Source organism: Haliotis rufescens, unplaced genomic scaffold, assembly GCF_023055435.1.
Source record: "Haliotis rufescens isolate VD_foot unplaced genomic scaffold, xgHalRufe1.0.p SCAF_6, whole genome shotgun sequence".
Lineage (NCBI taxonomy): Eukaryota > Metazoa > Mollusca > Gastropoda > Lepetellida > Haliotidae > Haliotis > Haliotis rufescens.
Genome location: NW_025964334.1, coordinates 19,898,004 through 19,916,716, shown reverse-complemented (window position 1 = coordinate 19,916,716; position 18,713 = coordinate 19,898,004). Strand labels below are relative to the sequence as shown.

Sequence of the window (18,713 nt, the reverse complement as noted above, 5' to 3'; positions counted from 1 at the left end):
ACTTTTGGAGATAGGTATAACTTTGTCTATCCTCAGCACGTTTAAAAACAAATACCCATGCATCAATGACTTAAGTGTTTCCTTAGGTTGTGGAGTGGAGTAGTGGTGTACAAAGTTGAAGAATCAAATGTTTTGACATATATAAACTTGGTTCTTTTCTGAGAATGCAAAACTACGAGCAATTTCTCAAATATCTGAATATGAAGAAAGTCCTTCCTTGACTGAATTAGGAAGTATAGTTAATCTATGAGACAGCGGTAAGGTGGTACATTTTGAAGCTTTGGAATCCAGTAAAAAAAGAGGAACTGACATGTTTTCAGGTTTCAGAGTCATGCCAAATGTAATGTTGGGGGTTGTTTTTTTCACACTGTTAACAGACTGGTTTCACATGTGGCATTATTTGATATGACACATCTTTGGTCAAATCACGAATGGAGTGATGCTTACATATAGACGTTATGTTCTTTGGGGCCTTGTCAGTGAGAACAATTACAATTTAATTATGTAGGGCAGTCAGGTTTTGGGTGTATTCCAATTCGTATTCGTCTTTTCAGTTTGTGCATTCTACCAATGACAACATCACATACTGACTTAACCCAATATGAAGATCCGGGGTAGAATAGGTCTTCAGCATCCCAAGCTTGCCGTAAAAGGCGATTATGCTTGTCGTAAGAGCCGACGAACAGGATCGGATGGTCAGGCTCGCTGACGTGGTTGATGCATGTCATCGATACCAATTACGTGGATAAATGCTCATGATATTAATAACTGGATTGGAATATTTGCAGACAGCAGCCATATAGCTGGAATATTGGAGTGCGGCATTAAACAACAAGCCAACCAACCAGTGCAAAGTACATGTGCCTCCTGACTGTGTGGGGTTAAGTGGGACATCATTATTAACTTTCAAAGAAACAAAACTATTGTGAAACAAACGTAAATGAGGACAGTAAAACTTTATTTTAGGATTTCCAATACATCACTGCTGCAAAATTAATAATAATATATGTACTTGTTCCATCGTGTCGTGGGGCTCACTTAAAATAGCCTTACGTCCTAGGGGCACAGTTGAAATGTGCCCTTGCATCCTTTAACATAGAAACCTCCAGTACGAGTCACGACATAGTTTCTGCCTTCGACACATGTGCCCTCCGAGGTCCCAGCGATAAGGGTGACACTGGCGATGGTAATTCTGTCAGGGTTTTTCCAGTAGACACGTGTTGCCGAAACAGCACCCTCGGGTAGGGTTACTTTCACGCATTGTGCTGAAAGGAAATATTCGGATATATTTCTGACACATTGGAAATAGAGGACGCCATAACTAAACATATACTTGCAACCATGAATTTTAATCATAACTTAGTTATATGAGAAAATGTTATTTGGTTAATTTTGTTGCGAACGTCCTGACAGAAACAAACAAAGGACATATGCTTTATCTTTCCTATTTCATATGTACGCCATGTTCTGTATATTGAGAGTAAGGACATATTCCTGCCTGCTTTCTCTGAGGACCCTGTCTACTTCCATAACGCCCAGATTCTTGGAGTTTGGGAAGAACGTTTAACTTATTAAATGCATAACTAGGCCCTGTAAACACTACAATGGGAGGAATGACTCGGTTAATACTCACAAGCCGGTTCAGTCACTTCAATTGGGACGGTTGGCTCAACAACATCTTCAAATAAAAGAGTGAAATAATTTGATGAAAATGGAATTGTTTAAAGTTTTGGTGAGTAAGCTGCAAAAAGCCAATTAGTGATTATGGAATACCTGGTTTATTACTCACCAGCTGGTTCCGTGATTTTAGCTGGCACCTCTGGCTCAGGGTCACAGAGTTCTACAATTGAATATGAATATATTGAGTTGCTGGTTTTTTTCATAAGAGGCGACTAAAAGTACCAGTCTGTCAGGGTCGGTGATTTGGTTGATGCATGTCATCGTATCCCAACTGTGTAGATCGATGGTCTTGATTGTCTGGTCCAGGCACGATTATTTGCAGATCGCCGTCATGTAGCTGGACAACTGCTGAGTACGGCGGTAAACAACAAGCAAACAAAATGTATTTAGTTATGAAATGCTATAATACTTTTTGCCTGAACTACTTTTAGTCTGACTTCCTGACGCTGTTGTTTTCAGAAACAGACCGTGAATATCAGTAAGAAAAAAACATTTTTTTAAAAGATAATAAATATAATATTTGTTGTTTCTTGTCAAATAACATCTGCATCTCATCGAGAGAGTCATTTAGACTCGTGGCACATATCCTTCCTATCTTCCTCACAGGTTTGGTGCTGACAGACCTATTGCAATGTACACATGTGTATGGTGCTGACGGACCTATTGCAATGTACACATGTGTATGGTGCTGACAGACCTATTGGAATGTACACGTGTGTATGGTGCTGACAGACCTATTGGAATGTACACATGTGTATGGTGCTGACAGACCTATTGGAATGTACACATGTGTATGGTGCTGACATAGCTATTGCAATGTACACGTGTGTATGGTGCTGACAGACCTATTGGAATGTACACGTGTGTATGGTGCTGACATACCTATTGCAATGTACACATGTGTATGGTGCTGACAGACCTATTGGAATGTACACATGTGTATGGTGCTGACATAGCTATTGCAATGTACACGTGTGTATGGTGCTGACGGACCTATTGCAATGTACATATGTGTATGGTGCTGACATAGCTATTGCAATGTACACGTGAGTATGGTGCTGACAGACCTATTGCAATGTACACGTGAGTATGGTGCTGGCCGACCTATTGCAATGTACACGTGTGTATGGTGCTGGCCGACCTATTGCAAAGTACACATGTGTATGGTGCTGACAGACCTATTGCAATGTACACGTGTGTATGGTGCTGACGGACCTATTGCAATGTACACGTGTGTATGGTGCTGACAGACCTATTGCAATGTACACGTGTGTATGGTGCTGACAGACCTATTGCAATGTACACGTGTGTATGGTGCTGGCCGACCTATTGCAAAGTACACATGTGTATGGTGCTGACAGACCTATTGCAATGTACACGTGTGTATGGTGCTGACAGACCTATTGCAATGTACACATGTATATGTTGTTGACATAGCTACTGCAATGTACACGTGTGTATGGTGCTGACAGACCTATTGCAATGTACACGTGTGTATGGTGCTGGCATAGCTATTGCAATGTACACATGTGTATGGTGCTGACGGACCTATTGCAATGTACACATGTGTATGGTGCTGACAGACCTATTGCAATGTACACATGTGCAATGTGTTGACATAGCTACTGCAATGTACACGTGTGTATGGTGCTGACAGACCTATTGGAATGTACACATGTGTATGGTGCTGACATAGCTATTGCAATGTACACGTGAGTATGGTGCTGACAGACCTATTGCAATGTACACGTGTGTATGGTGCTGACAAACCTATTGCAAAGTACACATGTGTATGGTGCTGGCGGACCTATTGCAATGTACACGTGTGTATGGTGCTGACGGACCTATTGCAATGTACACGTGTGTATGGTGCTGACAGACCTATTGCATTGTACACATGTATATGTTGTTGACATAGCTACTGCAATGTATACGTGTGTATGGTGCTGACAGACCTATTGCAATGTACACGTGTGTATGGTGCTGGCTTAGCTATTGCAATGTACACATGTGTATGGCGCTGACGGACCTATTGCAATGTACACGTGTGTATGGTGCTGACAGACCTATTGCAATGTACACGTGTGTATGGGGCTGACAGACCTATTGCAATGTACACACGTGTATTGTCTTGTCAATACATGTTGCCATAGTTTGTCTTTGTCAACTGTTCTCCTGTTCTTTGATCCATCTCTTTTTGTTAACTACTGTGAATGCTCACTAAATGGGACTAGATTGGTGGGAACGTTTGTTTACAAATACTTGTACAATACAATGTACCCATGATTCGATAATCCGAACGATTGCACCGGAAAGAGCACCATAAGATTTAACGGATTCCACTCAAATGATTAATCTATTTTATCATGATTTGGTAAAATACATCCAACTATACATGTCTGTAGAACGATTAACAAGAATATAGCTCCTAGCTGGTATGGAAATGATACACCATTCGATCATTTGGATTTTTGATGACTTGGATATACGTAATAGCTACCCGGTGTGGACTCGGTTAGAACAAGTTCCCAGCTATCAATGTTTTGTAAGAGGCGACTAAAATGGATGTGGTAGTCAGTCAAGGAAAGACTAAGGTTTCTTACAGTTATATATGATGCAACAAGAATACTGCTGAATGTGACGTGTGACAACAAATATGGAATGGTTTGAGCTTCGTATTATCTCGGTCTCGACCTCAGACTGAATGTTTCCATGTTAGTTGTACTACATTACCATTCTAGCGGTCTGTAATTAATTGAGTCAGGATATAGCACTCCAGTTGATTACAACTGTCAGGGTTGAAAAGTGATCAGTTATGGAGGAGGGATGTCGTACAATGACAAAGGTCATACATTGTAACCAATCAGTCCTCACAGTGGTCGTGTCTAATGTGGACAGAGAACTCACATCAACAACTATGCATCACCTTTTTAAAATGTTTGTCAACATGTTTGAAAACAGTTTCAAAATAAACATTATCCTTACCTCCAACACACTCTGCAGCTGAAACATAAAAAAAACAGAAATCATTCAAAATATGCGTAAAAACGTATTCAATGGAATATAATTGTATTATGCAATTAATGCAAACACAGATGATATGTTGGCCATTGCTGGGGTTTTCATAAATGTTTCTGCGATCTGGAGACTGAGAGTGACCTCAAGGAGATTAAAGCTGTTGTAACATTATACTGATATCACAGCAAGATGAAACACTATGACAAAGTAAGTATAGCTCAAAACGGATGCAAAAATATGGATAGCATATAAAGCTGATACCAAGCAAAGATATTGCTGACATTGGTAATTATACAACGTGACACAACACAACCTGACCCAAGTCCCAAACTGCTGTAAGTGTTGAATGCTTTTTGTTTTATACTCTTAAGTCGTCTTCATGTTATTATGATTGAATAGAGTTTAACGCCGCTTTCAGCATTGCTCCCGCGATTTCACGCCAGGGACACCAAAAATGGCCTTTACATATTGTACTCATGTGGGGAATCCAATCCGGGTCTTTGGCGTGACGGGCCAACGCTTTAACCACTCGGCTACCCCCAAACCTACGTCGTCATGTACCAAGGACAATATCCGGTACACTGACTGCAGTGAACTAATAGTTTCTTCAGTTCCAGAATCTTACTGTGACCAAATAAAGTGGAAGTCGGAGGTGTAATTAAGGGTCCTTTTTGTGCACTGTATTACATAAATGACAACAAGCATTTCCTTTCATTATTACAACTTCCCTTTTACCAACAGAAGAAGGTAAGATAATATTTTTACCACATTGTTATATCGTTGGAACGACATTCAGTAAGGAAATCTGCATTGTTTAAATCTTGTGTTCAAGTATTTATTTTAAGAACTCCTTTCACCACAACCAGCAGAAAACGATCATTTTGGACACGTTACAGTCTTATCACAGCAGCTGGTGTTGTTAAAAACCGAAAAACCAGATGGAATTTTTTTTAAATTCAGAATAATATGAATATGATAGTTTTCTTAAATTATTTGCCAATTTCAGATCTGGATGGTTTAAAGGAACCCTTATCACATCCCTTGAAGAAGCATATGGTCTACACTCACCGTTTGGTTCAATAGGTCCTTGTGGCTCAGGATTATCCGGAGCTAATAATATACAATATGACTATCTGAATAAATGTAATAAAATGTCATTGATGGCGTGAAGGCATTTTTGCTATATGTTTCTAAACGTAGCTATGTATTACAAACTCGTTTCAGATGGAATTGAGATAATTATACCCAGTTTTAAGTGTAGAGATAGGCTCCCTGCAGATATCTCCTGTGGATTGATCCTATTTCTTCATGGCGAGATTAAAGGTGTACTTTATTCCACTTTACTTATACAAAAAAATATGCTGAACATCTGTAGCAAGCTACTTCGTAGGCCAAGCTAAAGAGGATAGCAGTTAAACATTAATAAACATGAAATAAACATTGAAAGGTTTAATTCTACACCGCACGTCACATCGTTAATTGTAACACAAAACGATACGATGTCACAGTAACCACGAACTCTCTATTGTTCGCGAAAACACGAAATTCAAAACGTTAACGCCAGAGAATAATTTCGATTAAAAGATATCCATAGGACGTAAAATAGCTTTGAAAATCATATAAACGCATAATCAGGAAAAGGGTATGTATGACCTTGTCTGCTAGAATAATAATAATAATATCTAATTGTTTGTATGCTGCCTTGCGCCGTGAGCACTACTGTAAGCAACAAAGTCTGGGCAAGAACGTCCAGAGATCAGCATCACCAGCAATGATCCACGGCGTCGGGGTACATTCTCTTCCATAATTTCTGTCGGCTTTGCTGCTCATTATATATTACCAAACATACTCTGAATAGTGTAGTAACTGCTGCAAATCTGTATTATTGCAACCTCCAATTGTCATTTTTACATTATGCCCACCGACAACACTTGAGAAAGAAGTTTTTATTCTGTAACTGTTAGCTTCCGCGGTGGTGCGTTCGCGAAACGGAAGTGATAACTGTGATTTGAAACCTCTGATCGACATATCAGAGTCGAATCCAAATAGAATGTTGAATACTTAATACCACTGAGGAGTGTGCATCTTTTATCAATCATGTACATTTGAATTATTCTTACTATCATTATTTCTTATTTCTTAAAACATGAATGTTTCGTAATGTACGAAGCTCATTTCTCATCAGAAGCTTACCTCCTCCATTTTCAGTAGACGAAGATGTAGAAGTTGACGTAGACGTTGAAGTTGACGTTGATGCTGAATCAGATCGAACATCTGTAACATACACAAATATTGGACAACTTCATCTCCACGCAAGGCTTCTTTGGGAATGCGAAGGCAGAAAACGTATACGGTACTGTATTCTCACTGTGACAACTTTGTCGAGAGGGGATGGATCGGTCACAATGGTAGCCGTGAATATCATATACAACCGATAGCCAACAAAGCAGGCGAGATATGGCTAACATTATAGCAATGTCACACTTTCAGCATTAGTTTGTCTTGACCTGCCACGATGAGTGTGGACAATTATCCACCAGAGCGGTTTACTCTGTTTGGCCTTCTCCATTCGGTTAACACCATTGGGGTACGATGTCAGTCAACTTGCGGCTAAAAACTAAAAAAGTGACCTTCTCAGGTCCGTTCAGGTACATTTGCCATGCATTTTACTGTCGCTTCCGAAACTCCATTCACACGCATTGAAACACTCAGTGAGTCGAGAGAAGAATTCATATTAGACTACATCCACTCACGTGACACAACACAAACTATGGTTCTGATAAAAGACAGATCATTATCCGGGTGAATATCGAGCCCTCGATCTTGCCACGGTTAAGATGTAAAACTCTTCACACACAGAGAAAGAGGACAGTTATGACTATGCTTTCACTCACATTCCTTCTGTCGTTTAGGGTTAATTTATAAACAAAGAGACAGGACAAAAAGGTCATTCAAATTATTCAAATATACATTCAATTATCCATACTCTCTGCCTTTTAAAACAAAAGTTCACATGAACGGAATATTCGGTTTACAGCCATACATTGTCTAAAAGAGATAATTAAACAACGCTAGAATATTGTCTGACCATGTGTGAATCCTTTATTAGACATTTATACTCCTTGCGTAGTTGAACATAAAATGTGAAATATTCCGATCACACTCATACTCTTTCCATGGTATCCATCATACATTTATTGACAATATAACTGTCACGAGTTCTGCTTACCTCTTACAGCTGAGAAGCACAAGCCTGAAAAATAACAATAGAGGGGTGACATTATTCACGTTGAATATTATGGTGAAAGACCGAGGTTACCTTACCTACAGTACAATATAGAATGTTAAACGACAGAGCACAACAAGTCTCCATTAGGTGGAAAAGGCAAAATACCATGAATGGATCACTGAAAATCAGTGATGACACGAGTAGTTCGCGAAAAGGATAAGCATGTCCTGCTTTTCTGGTAGCACCCGCCAATAATACAATTTGCACAAGCAAGCCGTTATATGAAAGATTCGTTATTTCCTTCGTCTGTGGGTTGATGTATTGTCATCAACAAGAATCGGCTCATCGAAGTAAAGACAGACTATTTGGTTCACGAAGTTCGAGCTTAAAGGGGCAACCGATAGAAAGATTAACTGGCCTTAATGTCAAAGAACTTGGATGAGTCATCTCCGTTGAAAATCACTTGTTGCTCCAGTATGCCATCGTAACTAGGGTACACCTTAGACTAAGAGTGAGTGAGTATGGTTTTACGCCGCTTTTAACAATATTCAAGCAATATCACGGCGGGGGACACCAGAAATGGGCTTCATACATTGTACCCATGTCGGGAATCGAACCTGGGTCTTCGGAATACGAGCGAACGCTTTAACCACTAGGCTACCCGACCGTCCCTAAGACTAAGAGGATCTTGTGGATAATGTATGACACCGACGTACCAGGAGGCCGTCCATGGTTCCCAATTCTACAAGCCATTGGTTAGTCCGATGTAAACTCCACACATTACAGTTCGCCGTCATACAGCTAGAATTTTGCTGACTGTGGCGTAAAACAACTTTCACTCAGATCTCTCGCGAGGTGTGGTCATTGTTTGCCCAGACGACGGAGAGGGAAAACGATGACCTCGATCGCGATAACAACATTTGGGGGCAAAGGAATCTCTGGGTCAGCCATCAAAGTTTTGTATTTGCTTTTCAAAACTGACCATGTAGCATATTGGAAATCAAACAGACGTATGTGACAAGCGAAGGCATTACCCACTGCGCGCTCTGTCAACGATCAGCTTTGTCAATGACGATGACAATCTTTGGTGTATTATTTGAGTCTTCTTTCGCCAAATAACAATCATTACCCTTTAAGAATTAGCTAGACCTGTGGAATTAGACAGCCACTGTAATGTCACTGATATAGAATGATGAGGAACTTACCAATAGCGATCAAGCACAAGACAGATACTTTGGTTGAAGTCATGGCTGCTGGCGAACTGGTCTGATCTTTTTGTGATCTGAGGTCTGCGGTATGGACTGACGGGTGGAACTACACCTTATATAGTAGTCGTAGATGTATCCAGGTCACTTGAAAGGTAAAAGGTTCATATCAATAAACATTTAATCAAACAATATGTACCTTTTATGACTTGGATGTGGATGTTTACATCAGTTTAATGAAATGTTTCAATTAGGATTAACCAGCCACTGTTGACATACAAGTCAAGGTGATGGTATTTGCTTAGCAATTCCATTACTACATGTGTGTAGACACACTTGCTGCATCTCAAGGTTAATTCAAAGACATGCTGTTTCATAATAGGTTTGGATTCAGTCGTAGTGACATTCAAATTATAACATGGTTATGCTGTTCTGCGGGAAAGTTGCGGACAGTTTGTGCAGTGTCCTCGAGTTTTGTAAAACCCACGTGCATGACATGTCACTACTAAACCTTTAAGAAGCATAAAAAAAGATATAGATTCGAACAAGAATTCTGGTCATAAAAGTGGAATGGAATTGATCGGGTGGGCAGATTGTGTGTCATCGTAACCCAACTGCGGTGGATATTGCTCATGATATCAGCCACTGTCGTGCTAAGACTTAATTATGTTCATGCCACCGAGACAAAGCGTGAATATTGCTGACTGGCATTAAACCCTTACGTATTTTGAGAATACGCCTGAAGTAATATATTCAGAGATATTTTACTGTGAGTGAATCACGTACACCATGAAACCAGTGCTTTTCAAGCTCGAAATATTGGAGGAATATTTTGATTCTCAGAGATGTTTTCTTCATGTTTCAGCAGCTTTCTTCCTTTTTCCTTTCTATATATTTTGGAAGAAAACAGTTTGTTGCAGACTATCTCAGTTTGCCTACGGATCTGATTGGCCAGATGCCGCTTTGATCAGTATTTCGTTTTCTTTACGGATTTTAATTTAATGTGGGGTAAAGGCCAGAAGTGATGTAGGTTTTAGGCGTTCTGACAGAACACTGCACTTCCTCTCTCTTCCTGGTGGACGAATGTACATCACAACAAAGATTCATGATTATGATGATCGTATTATTTTCCATGAGAATTTATCACATGTATCTATTATCTCATACAGCAATAAATCATGATACAATAGCCGTTAAAGAATAGTACCTAAACACACAGCACATATACTATTACAGACCTATGGTTAAGTTCATTACAAATTATTAAGCACATATGCATATGTGGATTAAGGCTAGAGCGCAACACAGGCATTTAGTGACACTGACGTAAATACTTTGTCTACTAAAAAAGAAGCAACTTAGGTGTGTTGCCAACAAAACATTAAGACGTCATCACACCAGAAACATTTCATTAAGCAGAATGTTAATGTATTTCCATTTTCATTTTATTCTTAGGGGCGGTCGGGTAGCCTAGTGGTTAAAGCGTTCGCTCGTCACGCCGAAGACCCGGGTTCGATTCCCGACATGGGTACAATGTGTGAAGCCCATTCCTGGTGTCCCCCGCCGTGATATTGCTGGTATATTGCTAAAGGCGGCGTAAAACCTCACTCACTCACTCACTCACTCATTTTATTCTTGAACAACAACGTACAGAAAGAGGACACAAAACCCTTTCCGTGACATTCCTACTAAAACAGAGTCCATTGTACGATTCCAACTGTATGATAAGCGTGTGTCTATGAATCACTGTCAAATATAGTGAGGATAAAAGAGGAGTTTTTATACATGTACCATCATGTCTGACGTGAGTAGAAATATATTTATGTCTTATATATATATGTTGTACATATGTACTGGTATCTGAAACAGTTAGTGTTCTGTCAATCCACTCCATAAAATTGTAATTGTAATTGTAAGTTACTTTATATTATAAATGTATCCCGTGCTCTCCACAGACAGCGATACAACTCTGTTATTTCCTTATATCCGTAAAGTGACCTCTAAAGATGCTGGAGCGGTCGGGTAGCCTAGTGGTTAAAGCGTTCGCTCGTCACGCCGAAGACCCGGGTTCGATTCCCGACATGGGTACAACGTGTGAAGCCCATTTCTGGTGTCCCCCCTCCGCGATATTGCTGGAATATTGCTAAAAGCGGCGTAAAACCATACTCAGTCAGTCCTAAGATGCTTATTCAGAGTTCTCCGACTTGTTATAAATAAAGGCGTTCAAACCATTTCCCGTTATTTATAAGAAAGCAGAGGCCAGAGTCCAGTGTACGATTCCGACTATATCATAAGCATGTGTTTATGAATGTCTACCAAATACGGATTATACCAGGTGTTCGCGAAAAGGTGAGCATATACTACCCCACCGATGGCACCCTTCACAAATGCAAGCAAGGGCAAGCCAATTGTTCACAAGTAAACCTATACGACCATAACTCTTTTTGAAAGCTTTACTGAGGCCTTAAATGTTGCAACTGTGATCAAACAACTTTTGAGCAAGAGTCGAATGACAATCTCGACCTTACTTCCAAAGGACAGAAAGGGATGCAGCCTCTGGAACATGTCTCGAAAGTTCACGATTGGAAAGTTGAAGTCATCAATCTTGTCATACAGTCTTGTGTATATTTTTTTATCATTCTGAATCTATTTGAATAATGAGTGAGTGAGTAAGTGAGTGAGTATGGTTTTACGCCGCTTTTAGCAATATTCCAGCAATATCACGGCGGGGGACACCAGAAATGGGCTTCACACATTGTACCCATGTCGGGAATCGAACGTGACGAGCGAACGCTTTAACCACTAGGCTACCCGACCGCCCTCTTTATGCATAAACCTAAATCCGAAACAGATGATGCGGTTTCACTTGTCTCTTCTATTTCTATGTGGTAAATCAGTAGAACAGTTGAAAGTTTTGGTTTGGGTTGTAAAACATCCGGATAGCAAGGATAAGGTAGCTTCAATCCCACCATGTATCCTTTACATCATGTATGTTTACTTTCACAATGAAATTTTACTTACTATTTAGCAAACACAAATACTGGATATTTATCTCTTCCTTTAATGACCTTGATTCCGCCATAGACAAACAATCAACATTGGCCTTCAAATAATACACATCTCATAATGTATATAGCATTCAGTATAAGTAAGGCAGTCATAGCTCTGATATTCATACCGAACAACGCCAGCACAGAACAACAGAACATCATGAACTCCGCCAAAGTCACCGTCTTGTTCCTGATCGCCATCTGTAAGTATTGTTCATATCTGTAAGCATCATTAACTTTGTTATTGGAATCTCAATCAGCACATATGCCCGGGTGTCTTAGTGTTGAAACCTGCCCGTGAGGATATGAATAACACCGTAGTACAAAACAACCTTAGCGCTAGGACTGTCGTAAGTCTATGTTAAGGTATGGGAGTTACGATCACCTTAGTGCTAAGATTGCTTTGTACAACGGCACCCAGACGTTTTTTGAATAAGGAAAAACACTGCAATCACCGGGTGTTACGGCTATTATGATTATCGGTAATAAGGATCGGTAGAAACATATGGCCGTGGGTTTGAATTCCATTTTCGCCCTGATTATGTTTCTAGCATTGTTAGCACTATCCCCGAGTTCGCTGAGCAGTGTCGCGTCATGCCAGGATGCTCTGATGGTTTGTTTAAATCCAAGTTTCCCCCTAAGTCTTCGTTTGCCCGCGCCATTCCTGTTATCGTGGGTTTTAACATAGTGCATCTATTTTCACTAATGTTTTACCACATCCAGTTGACACTCGTGGCCAATCTCATTGAAACCAGATCTTAGTTCTCGCTACCGCTAAACAAAGATCTGAGGACATCCCATTAGGGGTCACGTCAGAACGACCTTTCATCCAACCAATCAGAGCGTCGCTTACCACATCATGAAAGTGACAGTCGGAATGTGATTTCTAATCATGCAGCCTCGAAAACTTTAAAACGGGGTATTCCGAACGAATAGCGACTGAATCTATACAATCTAGACCATATATTAGCCATTCCAGAATGTTCTTTTGTTCGGGTTTCAAATTTTTAAGCGAGAATTGTCAAAATATGTTTCGAAGCGTAGTCGCCAATTTGAAATTAGTGCCGTAAAGCACGAGAAAGCTGCCTTCTGATTGGCTAATGTCGACTTCTTGTCAGTAATTCCATTGGTCGGTCGTCAGAGTTTGCGAAACGTCGGTCTGACGTGACCCGTAATGGGATGTCCTCAGATCTTTGTTCAGCGAGAACTGAGATCTGATTTTAATGAGATTGCACTCGTGGCCGAAATACTTATCAGGGGGGGGAAAACAGCTCAGTGTGGTGATAAAGACTATGTACATGTACACTGAATACAGCTGTACTCTGACTACTTGTGTATTTATAGCTGTTTCAGTTCCATCAATACTTCATATGTTCAATCGACCCGTGATGATTCCGGGTAAGAATAATTCTTCAGCAACCCATGCTTGCCGTAAAAGGCGACTATGCTTGTCGTAAAAGGCGACTAACGGGATCGGGTGATCAGGCTCGCTGACTTGGTTGATAAATATCATCGATCCCAATTGCGTGGATCGATGTTCATGCTGTCAATCACTGGATTGTCTGGTCCAGACTCGATTATTTTACAGACCGCCGTCATATGGCTGGAATATTCTGAGTTCGGCGTTAAACAACAAACAAACAAAAATCATATGTTCAATCATTTTAACATTTCATTTTAGGCATTTCGTATTCCCTTGCAAGCAACAAAAGAGGTAAGTACATTTACTGACTTGTAATCAACTGGTTAGATGTAATGCTCAATGAAAGTCTTGTTTCACCCAATACGTAAAAGCCCGGCCTCGACGGTTAGAATTACTCGTTTCTGAAATGTCTTGTAGAAATCACAATAAATATCTCATTTCATAGCATAGCGTACTTGTTTCATTGTTTAAAATGAACACATACGCAAACATACTCCTGTACATCCCATATATTTGTATGTCTGTTAAAGAAATGGATCGTTCAGTATCAACATCGACTTCAACATCAACATCAACTTCATCCTCTACATCTTCGTCTACTGAAAATGGAGGAGGTAAGTTTCTGATGAGACAGGAGGTTCGTACCAACCAGCTGAATTTAGTTCTACATCCGCCAAACCGCAACCGCGTTTAGTTCAGGGACCTTGTGGGGCGGTCGGGTAGCCTAGTGGTTAAAGCGTTCGCTCGTCACACCAAAGACCCGGGTTCGATTCCCGACATGGGTACAATGTGTGAAGCCCATTTCTGGTGTCCCCCGCCGTGATATTGCTTGAATATTGCTAAAAGCGGCGTAAAACCATACTCACTCACTCAGGGACCTTGTGATAGATTGAATTTGGTTCAATAATGAAAGACGTTTCGATAACGCTTATGGCTGTGTCACATTTCTTTCCTTAATCCGTTGCTTGTATGGCAAATAAAAAATTATATTTTAAGTAGTTTTAGTTTGTGTTATTGATTTACTTTTGGGAGCAAGCTAATGGGTACGGTGAACCATTTCAGAATCTTTTCTATTTACATTGTTTCTCTTTTCTGAACATATCAGAGACAGGCATTACATGACGAATAAATGTGACAGAACATCGTCTAAAAGATACGATAACCTTCACTAACATCTCTGTGACGATACTGAATCTAATAAATTGACACACAAAATGCATTCAGTACCCGTCTTCTGGTATGTTTTAATGCAATTGTTATAGCACAATACTTGCACGATTATATGATTATTTTTTCACTGTTGAACCTAAACAAGTGTGCTGGTCGACTTGAGCGCTGTAAGCCTCCACGGCAAATCTTCCACCCCTGTTGCTATGTGCTGCACAGATAATGCAGAGCCTCAGCTTCAATTGTCAGGTCGTGATTTTTCTAAAGTCTGTTAAGCAGTTGGTTCCAGTGATGATGATATAAGATGTACTTGTGATATTGTATCGTGTAATTATTGTGTTTCATCATGAACGTATGATGATTGATCAAGTAAAGATAATTTTATTCCAGAAGGATTTGCACCTTCAATTCTCGGAGCCAACGGTAAGCATCAACTTCTCTTGAAAAGTATCATCTGTCATGGATGTAAGAAAAGCAAATTGAATAACAGTAACTCAATGTATAACATGGACAATGCGTATCGGTTTGCTTATTAACTGAAGATCACATACCCTTAACTGAATGCAAATACATGTACCATTGGTACATGATAACATGGCACCTCAGTCCTTGGTATTAAATATTAATATAAATATTATTTCTTTCCAGGCCAAGAATGTGTCGGAGGTAAGGTCTTTACAATAATAATAACGGAATAGTGAGTTTACATATAAGGTTCCAGAGTACGATCAGCTTTGGCCAGATCCCAAACAGTTATAAATAATGTCCTTAGAATTCACTGATGACGGTAGATGACATATTGCTCGGATTGTAAAACAAATATTTGTGAAACAACTCCAGCTTCAAGTCATATCAACTCTTATAAATATGAACTGTCAATGCAAGAGAATAACCAGTCAAAATCTTCCGCCAAAAGAGATTCCACTTGATCTAAATTAAAAACTAGCTGTGAAAATTATGTGAATGGGCCACTGAAAATCAGTTTGACACCAAGTGTTCACGACCCGTGAAGATTCCGGGGTAGAATAGGTCTTCAGCAACCCATGCTTGCCGTAAAAGGTGACTATGCTTGTCGTAAAAGGCGACTAACGGGATCGGGTGGTCAGGCTCGCTGACTTGGTTGATGCATGTCATCGATCCAAATTGCGTGGATCGATGTTCATGATGTCAATCACCGGATTGTCTGCTCCAGACTCGATTATTTACAGACCTCCGTTATATAGCTGGAATATAGCTGAGTGCTGCGTTAAACAACAAATCAAGCAACCAACCAAGTGTTAACGGAAAGGGTAAGCATGTCAAAGAACATGTTCATAATGTGGTAATGGCGTTGAACCATAGTACTTCCTATCCCTCTTAGAAAGCACACATTGTGAATATATCAAGGAATGTTTCTCTCTTCATACATCAGACGGCTGTGTCCCCTTGGATGGTGTAGCAGTCCTGGTCGATCCTCCAGTTATCGGTGAGCAGAGATTGTTTAAAAGAAACAGACAAATCATCAGTTATTCACAAAATAACAGGTTTATTTGCATATAAAATTCCTTATTTCATGTGCAGATGATTCAGATGTTAAACAAAATGCAACCTGCCTTGCTCGCAAATCAGTCAAACCATTGCCACTGTTTTTGCACAGAAAATGAAAACAAAATCGAGATCGTTACTAAAAATGATGTATCAATAGTTTCATGTCAAATTACTGATTTTGAGTCAGTAATGAAAACAGATACGTAAATCATTATCGAAAAAAGGACCTCCTTTCACTTGTTATTTCAAGACAATTTAGTTTTAATTTATTTTATTTGTACCGACACGCCTTGAAAGAACTTACTTAAAGATAAGTTTCACAATTTTATTTTGAATTTTCATTTCGACAAAAATTCAGTTCTGAAAAATAATATATGTAAACCAGGTGGTTAAAAAATGGCGTCAGCATAATATTTTATCATTGTGTTGTTTCAGATGTTGGGGAGCCTGCTCAGTAATCCAACTGAACGTGTGAAACCTGGTCCAGGGGAAGACGCCCGAATAGACAACAGTGCATTATATACCGTTTTATCTTCATACAGGGAATGTTAAGTAGATAGCACTGTTAGATACAAATATAACTAAAACTCGACAAATGTAAAAGCCCGTTTCACCCTTTAACATGTGATTGTGACCACGTGAATGTACACCATGATTCAAAAATAAAGTCGACGTCAAACATTACATTCTTTGTGTTATTGTCCTTTGACAAAGATATTGAGTTAGTTAGTGACTAAAAGGGATGTTCATGCTATAATCAATGATATGACAGAATATGGATGGCATATTCAAGGAATGTCAAGATTCAGCCTATCCAAAAATACCAACCAAAGGCCAGTTCAATTCAAACATTTCCCCCATTCCCGTTACCATGGTCAATATTTATGTTGATATTTCATGGTATTTTTCTATGTTGGGGGCTTTCCTTTGTCGACCTTGCTTAATCATCCTTAGTGGGTCTTTTTCATAATTCGTAAATGAATTTTCAAAACCAAGATCGTAATACATTTACAGAAGCACAGGGGTTGTTCTTTGAGGGATCCCTTGAAGAGTTATCAATAGTATTTTGCTACACAACGATGATAAAAAATGACGAGCATGGCAGTATAAACTGGGTATCTCATGTGTCCTTTTAAGGATTTCAGGGTATTTTGGTACATCGAGGGTCTCCTTTTCATGCCTTACTTAATCATTCTTGCAGGGTCTTTTTCAATAATTGGTAAGGTAACTTCTTTCAAAACCACAGGGACCATGACGGATATACAATTGCGTGGATCGATGCTCATGATGTCAATCACTGGATTGTCTGCTCCATACTCGATTATTTACAGACCGCCGTCATATAGCTGGAATATTGCTGAGTGCGGCGTTAAACAACAACCAAGCAAACAAACAACATTTGTAAACACACATCAGTAGTTCTCTGAAGTCTCAAGCTATCCGTCTTCAACCAGTAATGATCGACCATAGTGTCACTGTATGCAGTATTTGAACTATACCTTATATCCTATAATATGCAAAACCACAGGCAGGTAAAAGAAACGTCCAGAAGTATCCTATTTGAAGAGAGTATGAATCATTGATTAATGCATGTAACATGTGCCATCATGTTTCTCATGTACTTCTAATAATGCAATGAAAACGTTCACTTCATAATAATACACTCCAACGACTCGGGTATAAACTAATAATTTCTTCGGATACATGCATACACATGCGAGGTACGTTACGGTTAAACTCAACAAGAAGACAAACACGGTGTTCATCCATTTACACTACTGTTAGCATGCCACAATTATATATTTGTTCTCGTTGGTATTATGTTATGCAGTAACCTACGTTTATAACGAACACGCTTATAACGAACTGACAAACTGTTTTGGTCCCGTCCATTTGCTATATATATGTAGTAGATATGCATATAACGAACTACGGTTATAACAAACTAGATTTAAACGTCCATTTGAGTTCGTTATAACCGTAGTTTACTGTATATTACTTCTAGTATATATGTGTACATATACATACATCATAGACTAACATCTAGTCTCTGAAATGAACATATCGTACATAAAAAAAACAGTTTTTCAGTTATCTTAATAAAAATATAATAAAAAGGAGCCAAGTGACTCTCTTCATTTTCCTGATACTGCAGTGATCTAGACTTGCCAAACATTATAGACTTGCATGGGCTGTATTTGATATATATTTGTATCAGGGTCTGTAAGACAGACTAACATACATCAATGTGTGCATCTACGCACGTACAAGACCCTTGCAATGAAGACACAAATAGAAGACTATGCAGGACAAGGGGAAGGTAAAATGTGATACCGGAAGCCTACACACACAGACCGGTACATCCACTACAACGCCTGCCACCATCCCCAGATAACATAGGCCATCATTGCCAC

The 18,713-nt window shown here is 39.5% G+C and overlaps 1 protein-coding gene and 2 long non-coding RNA genes across 3 annotated transcripts; 2 read left to right on the top strand and 1 right to left on the bottom strand.

Annotated features, from left to right (window-relative positions):
• Positions 1 to 947: 947 nt before the first annotated feature.
• LOC124113691 lies at positions 948 to 9,215 on the bottom strand. The gene is made up of 8 exons (XM_046474172.2): positions 9,133 to 9,215; positions 7,928 to 7,951; positions 6,892 to 6,972; positions 5,767 to 5,808; positions 4,666 to 4,683; positions 1,790 to 1,840; positions 1,634 to 1,678; positions 948 to 1,265 (listed from the first exon to the last, which is right to left on the bottom strand). The coding sequence occupies exons 1-8, from the start codon at positions 9,173 to 9,175 to the stop codon at positions 1,057 to 1,059; spliced, it is 513 nt and encodes a 170-aa protein (XP_046330128.2). The 5' UTR covers positions 9,176 to 9,215; the 3' UTR covers positions 948 to 1,056.
• A 3,076-nt stretch (positions 9,216 to 12,291) lies between these two features.
• LOC125374686 lies at positions 12,292 to 15,196 on the top strand. Its single transcript, XR_007218728.1, has 4 exons — positions 12,292 to 12,385; positions 13,864 to 13,896; positions 14,136 to 14,219; positions 15,163 to 15,196. It is a non-coding gene; the product is annotated as an uncharacterized LOC125374686 (long non-coding RNA).
• Positions 15,197 to 16,181: 985 nt separating this feature from the next.
• LOC125374918 lies at positions 16,182 to 16,983 on the top strand. The gene is made up of 2 exons (XR_007218821.1): positions 16,182 to 16,237; positions 16,735 to 16,983. It is a non-coding gene; the product is annotated as an uncharacterized LOC125374918 (long non-coding RNA).
• The last annotated feature ends 1,730 nt before the right edge of the window (positions 16,984 to 18,713 follow it).

Coding starts and splice junctions, on each gene's coding strand:
- LOC124113691 (XM_046474172.2), bottom strand. CDS start 9,175: ATGACTTCAACCAAAGTATCTGTCTTGTGCTTGATCGCTATTG. Junction 7,952..9,132: donor CTTGTGCTTGATCGCTATTG/GTAAGTTCCTCA, acceptor GTTATTTTTCAG/GCTTGTGCTTCTCAGCTGTA. Junction 1,679..1,789: donor TAAAATCACGGAACCAGCTG/GTGAGTAATAAA, acceptor TTTTATTTGAAG/ATGTTGTTGAGCCAACCGTC.